The 6,875-nt window shown below is 38.7% G+C and overlaps 1 protein-coding gene across 2 annotated transcripts; it reads right to left on the minus strand.

The window, feature by feature from the left end:
• Positions 1 to 467: 467 nt before the first annotated feature.
• On the minus strand, positions 468 to 6,868 carry acer1 (alkaline ceramidase 1). Of its 2 annotated transcripts, XM_086047751.1 has the most exons (7): positions 6,541 to 6,868; positions 5,832 to 5,944; positions 5,605 to 5,719; positions 4,706 to 4,844; positions 4,177 to 4,314; positions 1,553 to 1,690; positions 468 to 1,481 (listed from the first exon to the last, which is right to left on the minus strand). In XM_086047751.1, exons 1-7 carry the CDS (start codon positions 6,545 to 6,547, stop codon positions 1,304 to 1,306), a joined length of 828 nt encoding a protein of 275 aa, XP_085903877.1. In that variant the 5' UTR covers positions 6,548 to 6,868; the 3' UTR covers positions 468 to 1,303. The 2 variants fall into 2 exon arrangements, with proteins under 2 accessions (XP_085903877.1, XP_085903878.1); XM_086047752.1 differs by lacking the exon at positions 1,553 to 1,690.
• Between the last annotated feature and the right edge of the window lie 7 nt (positions 6,869 to 6,875).

Below are 6,875 nucleotides of genomic sequence, written 5' to 3' on the forward strand. Positions count from 1 at the left end.
ATAACATTTGTTTTATTACTATTACTATGACTAAAAAAATTTCCCCACTGTGGGATCAATAAAGGCATTCTTATCTTATCTTATTAGTATTATTGCAAAACAATTTTGGTCTACAACAGTAAACTAATAGGTTGATTTGGGTTTGGTTTTAAACCAAATTAGAAGTAGTTACTGTTTTAACTCTATTATTTCATCCATTTAAGGAACAACCATTCAGCAATTACTATAATTAATTCAGGATTCCTTTTTTTAACAATGCCAGTGTGAGTCCATAGGAGGTCACTGTTGAGCCTTAACATGGAGCAAAACCTTGATTTTTCCATTTCCATCATTTGTTTTACATCCAGTGTTCTTCTTACCAAAGAATATTAACATGAGGCAATGTGATTTTTATGTAGTTGTGACACATTTTATTTTGTAAGGAAGTTCATCTAGAGCACAACATCACATAATGAGGTCCGTAACATTTCCAAGTAAACACAGGCAAACAAACGTATCGCTTGAATGTTGTGATGATAAATGAGAGGGGTAATCAAAACATTTTAACACCTAATCAAATGCATATGTGAATTTAGGGACTGAAAATAAATAAATAATTTAAACAAAACTGCCTAAGACTCATTTGCAATATACACACACGTTAAAAGCCACATCTATATATAAAGGTTCACTTGTACAATAACTTATTACAGTCATACTATCTATTATATAGACATGATTTGTTTGGAGGTTACTTTTGTGACCAAGCTTTCAAAACAACCACATTTAGATATTAAGGCGTTCAAGTATCGGGAAAACATACATTTCCTCAAGAATCACGAATATTCATTGGCATACTCAGTCTTTAAAAAAAAAATCATTCGTACAAGAAAACAAAAGAAGATAATGTTTTGTTTTGATTGACACCCTCAGAGAGGTATTGGTTTAACATTGAATGTTATTATAGAATTGTAAAAATGCATGGTATCATAATAGAAATGTTTTTCAAAAATGTATTTTTCAATGACTGTCAACATTTTGGAATCTCTCATTTGATACAAAATATTTTTCAAAAGTGTCTGGTGAGTTCATGTGTGTACGAATGTAGTATGTATGTATGGATGGATGACTCCATCTCAGGGGGCTGCCATTTGTATATGTATGTATATGTGATTATGAAACGTGAAGCATATTTTTTAAAAGCCACCATTATTATTATTAAATCACATTTGTCACTCTTTATACATATGCTATTAGTATGATGTAATGCGGGCCTGCCATCAGTTATCTCTAAGTGGAAAAATGCATTGCACTGTGAAAGTCATTAGCACCGTTTGAGTGTCTTGGTTGTGCCTCTCAGGACAATGTGAGGTAATCCAAGGGCCAATTTATCACAGGGCCAGTACTGCAGTCCAGGCAATGAGTAGGGAATCTCGTAGTTGGCATCCAAGTAGGCTATCAGCGTACTCCCATATGCCACAGCGATCACAATCAAAATGTGCCTGAGGGAGAGTTCAAGCGGATCAAAAGCTCTGGCTTTACAATACATGAGGCACACACAACACAAACTTACCAGATACTGTGCAAATAGCAGAAGTTTAGCCTCTGCCAAAATCCGCAGCCAAAGCGATCACTAATCCAACAGGAGATAGCCAGTATCCACAAAACCACTGACCATTTGGCCAATCTCAAAGCCTTTTGGTCAGTACAGCTAAATAAATAGGTTGAAAGAAAAGTATGTCACTTTCAATTACAATATGTGAATGCTCAGACATACCAAGACAAATAGTCTGTGACACTAATGTTTACTTCAGAACGTATTTTAGTAAACTCCAGAGACAATGCAAATCTGCCTTCTCAGAGCTATAAAAAGCATGAAACCGACACAGCAAGTGCTATGATTTTCTGGTGTTGCCATTACTTTTCTGGCCATGATCTTGCCTCCAATCTTTCTGTGGAAAATAATACAAAAGCAGTATGTATTATACTCAATAGGACTGTTTAACCATGCTAAAACAGAAGTCATTTGAGAAATCGGAATGTGAAACAACCAAGGTAATCTTTCAAATAAACCTAGGAAAATCTTAATCTAATTTCAATATACTATGTCCCTTTTTTCACTGCACAGTACCGGTGTCGCTTTTTGTCATTTTAAAATACCGGCAGTTGCAGAAAACTGTGAAAACCACCCCACGTTGTACATGTCAGAATGAGACACTGAAACAAACAAGAATTATTTGACTGGTAGGATGCTAGAATCTGCTGTATTTCTTGGCATGCTGCTTTATGCCCACAGTATGCAGATCAGTATCACTCCACTAGAGCACAGGTTCTATTGTTTAATGACTCTCAGTACTTTGTGTACTCGTTTATTCATCTAAAATTAAATGGATTTTGGTACAATGTCAAAGTACGAGAGTGGCTCCAAATTCTGGTGACAATTTAACCGTTTTTTTTTTTTAAACATACTTTCCTCCCAAAATATGGCTGTGATTCTGATGTTGATACTAAATAACGGAGAGAAATTTAATTTGACTGAGGGTAGTCAGAGGACTGCAGCAAAGTGGAGACTGCAGGGTAAAATATCGCAGTCCCTTAGCTATGGCATAACAAAGGGCTAAGATAACATTAGCATTTGTGTTGGTAGTGTGCAATTGTGAATGCTCTCTACTGAGGAGGTTGCCTTTTGCGGTTGATACTAAGTGCTATGCAGAATGCTAAGACTGAAGCAGTACGAGTGGTATTTAGTGTCAAAATAAATCACACCCGCATCAATGACCCAATTTTATTTTTACACACTTATATTTCTTCCATCCATCCATGATCGGAACTGCTAATACTCACGAGGGTTGTGGGCATTCTGGAGCCTATCCCAGCTATCTTTGGGCAGTAGGTGGCCAACACCAGGGGCCTCCGCCCATGGGTGGGCCTGCGTGTGCACAGGCCCACTCAGATTAACAGACTGCCAACCCAATGAGATTCATGAAAAAAATAAATACTTATACATTTTTAGTAAATTATCAAATCATTTTTGAATTTGTGTTTTGTATTTTATTGAATATTAAGAATGGTATAATTATGGTTGTCTAAGGACGATCTGAACTTCATATTATTCAGTTGATCATTTTATTTGAATATACAATAGGATAGGAGGATTATGCTCAGTGAGAGAAATATTCAGGCCCACCCTGATTTTTCCAGGCACACCCATTAGCCACGTCCTGGCTCCGCCCCTGGCCTACACACTGAATTATTTGCCAGCCAACCACTTTTATTTCTTGTTTTGGTCATATCAAGTTGTTTCCACTTATGCTAATCTGTGCATCCATGAATAAGTCAATGTTGCTCTGCTTATTTTCCACATTGTCACAACTGCCTAATTTTACAGAGTTCTGTTAGTAAGTTTATCCACTTATTCATTTTCTATTAACGTTCCTTCATTAAAGTAATTGGTGAGCTGGCACTTTCCCAACTAATTTTGCGCGAGAGGCAGTGTTAGACTGGTTGCTAGTCAATAGCAACTTAACTTTATTGTTACTCAAAACCACGGATGACCAGGTCCTAGAAATAATTCCTTGTATGAACTGGTTTTGACAATGAAAAACCAGAGCTGGGCATCGCCTAACCGTCACAAAGTTTCAGTCTGCATATTTAGCCAACCCACGTGGTGCCAGTTGGTGTGAGTCAGCCAAGCGGCATTGAGAACAAACTTAACTGGTACCGTGTCACACGCAGTGTGACTCCCGACACACAGCCAAATACAGTAAATAAAAAATAAGAAATAAAACAGTGTTGTATACCTTTCGATCCAACAGACGCATATTGTTTTTATTTCACTGATCACCACGCTGTGCGTGTGTCGGTTGTTTTTATTTGATATTTTTCTTTATTTGGCGGCATGTCTGCTTGTGCGGCACCTGCGTGTGACGTGTACATTAAGTTCTCGACGCCGATTGGCTGTCGCCGACGAGGGATGGACTAGGACCGCGTGGGTCGGATTTATATGCAGACGGGAACTTTGTGACGGTAAGGCGATGCCCGGCTCTGTGAAAAACCGTCGACAGCAAGTCGAGCTTTTGGACTGTCTGAGTCCCTTAATAAAGTAAAACGCACACAACCATAGGAGGCGCAGCAACAGTCATACGTAATACCAGAAAAGCTGCGATTTCAATATTAAATCAGTGATTAGTCTCATACCATCTCATCTCAATGGCAAGAATGTAGAGCATGTGCAGGCCGAAGCAGTTGAGAGCATAGGCATTGACACTCGGTTTGACAAAGGAGGACACTGAAGTGACGACAGTAACCACCAGGATGAGCCTTGAGAAGGTGGATCTGTCCATGACACACAGAGAAGTCATCAAGAAAAGAAAATATAGACCCGCCGGATAGTTTCAGGCATTCTTTAAACATTCATTCACCTTTCCAAGCCATCTCAGAGTTAATTATTAATAAAGGTTGAGGCGGAGCTCCACTGTAATAAGCCCATTTTGTCAGTTTGTGTTTAAGATGGCAAGGCTGTATTGTGCCTTGTTGACAGTGACTCCTGTTGGAGCTGTCAGACAGGCTCCTCAGTCAGCACAGGTTAGGTTTCAGAGTGGTGTGTGTATAATAAATGAATGGCTTTTCCTTTTATCTGAAGGCATTAGAGCAAGCAAGCATAAACTGCCTCCTGAATGATGACACAGATTGTAATGCAGGTACCGTTGAGTTGTTGTCGCTTTACCTGTCCTTTATAAAAGAAGGGAACAGCCTGCGTGGGAACCATATGGCATATCCCACCGCCAACACCCATAAGATTGACAACTCATCCAGCATCTGGCCAACAAAACTGAGAGTCATGTGGAAATAGGCAGAGAAGGTCCCTGCGAGAAAAAAGAACTAGTCAACAGTTAAGTAGAAAATATAATTTAGAAGTATCAAAGGAGATGGGCATGAATATCAATGATTAGATCGAGCTATCAGCAAGAATCCTGTCGATTAAGAGGGATTTTTTGTTTTGTTTTATCATGATGAAAGATGTCGAACATTAAGATGAGAAAAGCCTCTTACAAGTCGACTGATTTTTAACCCTAAGCCTCTTAACCAATTTTCAAAATATGAAAGACCCCACATGACTAAATAAATAAAAATATCGCTGTGTGTTGTCACTCCTCTTATACACCACACACTTAACAATATAGTAATACTACTATAGTAGTAGTAGTAGTAGTAGTAGTAGTAGTAGAAGAAGAAGAAACTAGGCGAACTGTTAGCAAATCTTCTAAGTTACTAATGCACAATGCGGTGCAAACCCTCCTCCTTGTAATTTCTATTGTGGTGAATGACGGGAGATGACGAGAGTTAAACAAGCACTCATCTCAACCAGTTGCTCCTCCATTTTTTTAAGTCCAGCAGCAGCAAGCTTTGGCTCACTTCCTAATTGACTATCGTTCCATCTCACGTCATAATCTTAGTGTCGGCGAATTGGCCAAACTCGGTATTGACCATACCTAATAGGACTTTTGATCGCAAATGTTGAACAAGTTGAACTTTTATGATCGTCAGTCCAGCCCAGACCTTTTTCCTAGCAGATCAGTTCAACAATGAATTTAATTAAGGATGGATGTAGGGAAAATAACTTACCTACAAATAACATCATGATCCACACCAGGTGGATTGCCAAGTTCCTCTCTTTGGCATAAGGGTGAAGAAGGTAGAGCATGATGGGAGATATAATGAAGAAAATGAAGCTGCTCATCTATGAGGAAAAAACAAACAAGCAAACCTTTCACCTTTGAATACAAGCAAAACCACCAGTTTTAGATTGTCAATGTTCCGCAGTTAAGAATGGGCTCTATAAAGAATCTCACAGTGTTAAAGAACTCCACCACATGGTCAGAGTGTTTGTAGTTGCCTTCACACCAGTCGACCTCGGAGCTCTCATAGGAGAAAATGCCAGTCATCTTTTCACTTGAGTAAACACCTGAGAGACAGATAAACTCCAGGTAAACAAAAACCTCAACTATAAACGGTCAGCCGCACATCCCAAAAAAAAAAAAAAAAAAAGCATGGAGGTGGACTGGGGGAGTTTTTGTTGGTGGTTTATGGAAAGTGACTCTCCCTTTGTGCGCTTGTATTCAAATATGCGATTGCTCACTTTCACAAAGCCTTTCTGTATTTTAAATGTAATTCAATGAATGAAAACTTGGCAAATAACATTTTTGATCACTAGCAATAACTATCATAAAGAAAATTGAGGTTATAGCAATACATGAAGTATTTTTGTGAGTTTGGGTCTTGACATTTAAATAAAATGCTGAAGAAACACTGTATACAGCATTTTCAGTTATGGCTATATAGAAAGTAAATGTTATTTCAAATTAGATTGGTGAACATTAGAATAGATACACATTTTCCCACTGCTACTTATGATCGATTGTATTTATCTCCAGACCTACCAACCTAGCAATCAAGATGGATGAGCCCAATTTGTGATTCCCTATCTCCATTTACAACGGCACCACTAATTTTACACCTAATGTAGCACTGACAGAATAGCATTGGGAATATTTTACCTACCTCCCATGCCTTATTTCTTGCTTTCAGTGCCTCCGGTCGAGAGGTTCTGCGAGGCTCCAGGTGAATCAACAGGTGAATTTTGGCTGGGTGGAGCATCAAAATGCTCGTGATCTTGTTGCACCACACTGTTACATCACTGGTGAGCATGCACAGCATGTTGATGCCACTATACAATCCACGAGGAAAGGACCAACTGCCACCCCACCCTCCCTTTAATGTTTCTTTGCTGGATAGACAAGAATCAAGAATTATGAAATAAAATAACAGAATAGACTAATAAAAAGCGCAGTTGTACATCTCTGTACAAGCCTTTGTGAGGAAAGGAGGATCAACCG

The sequence above is a fragment of the Filicampus tigris genome, chromosome 12 (assembly GCF_054856515.1).
Source record: "Filicampus tigris isolate MCC_2025a chromosome 12, RoL_Ftig_1.0, whole genome shotgun sequence".
In the NCBI taxonomy this organism is placed as follows: domain Eukaryota; kingdom Metazoa; phylum Chordata; class Actinopteri; order Syngnathiformes; family Syngnathidae; genus Filicampus; species Filicampus tigris.

Excerpts from the sequence above, each read along its gene's own strand:
- acer1 (XM_086047751.1), bottom strand. Across the intron at positions 4,315-4,705 it reads CCTTCTTTTATAAAGGACAG|ATCCACCTTCTCAAGGCTCA; the intron begins GTAAAGCGACAA and ends TGTCATGGACAG. Across the intron at positions 1,482-1,552 it reads TGCTATTTGCACAGTATCTG|GCACATTTTGATTGTGATCG; the intron begins GTAAGTTTGTGT and ends ACTCTCCCTCAG.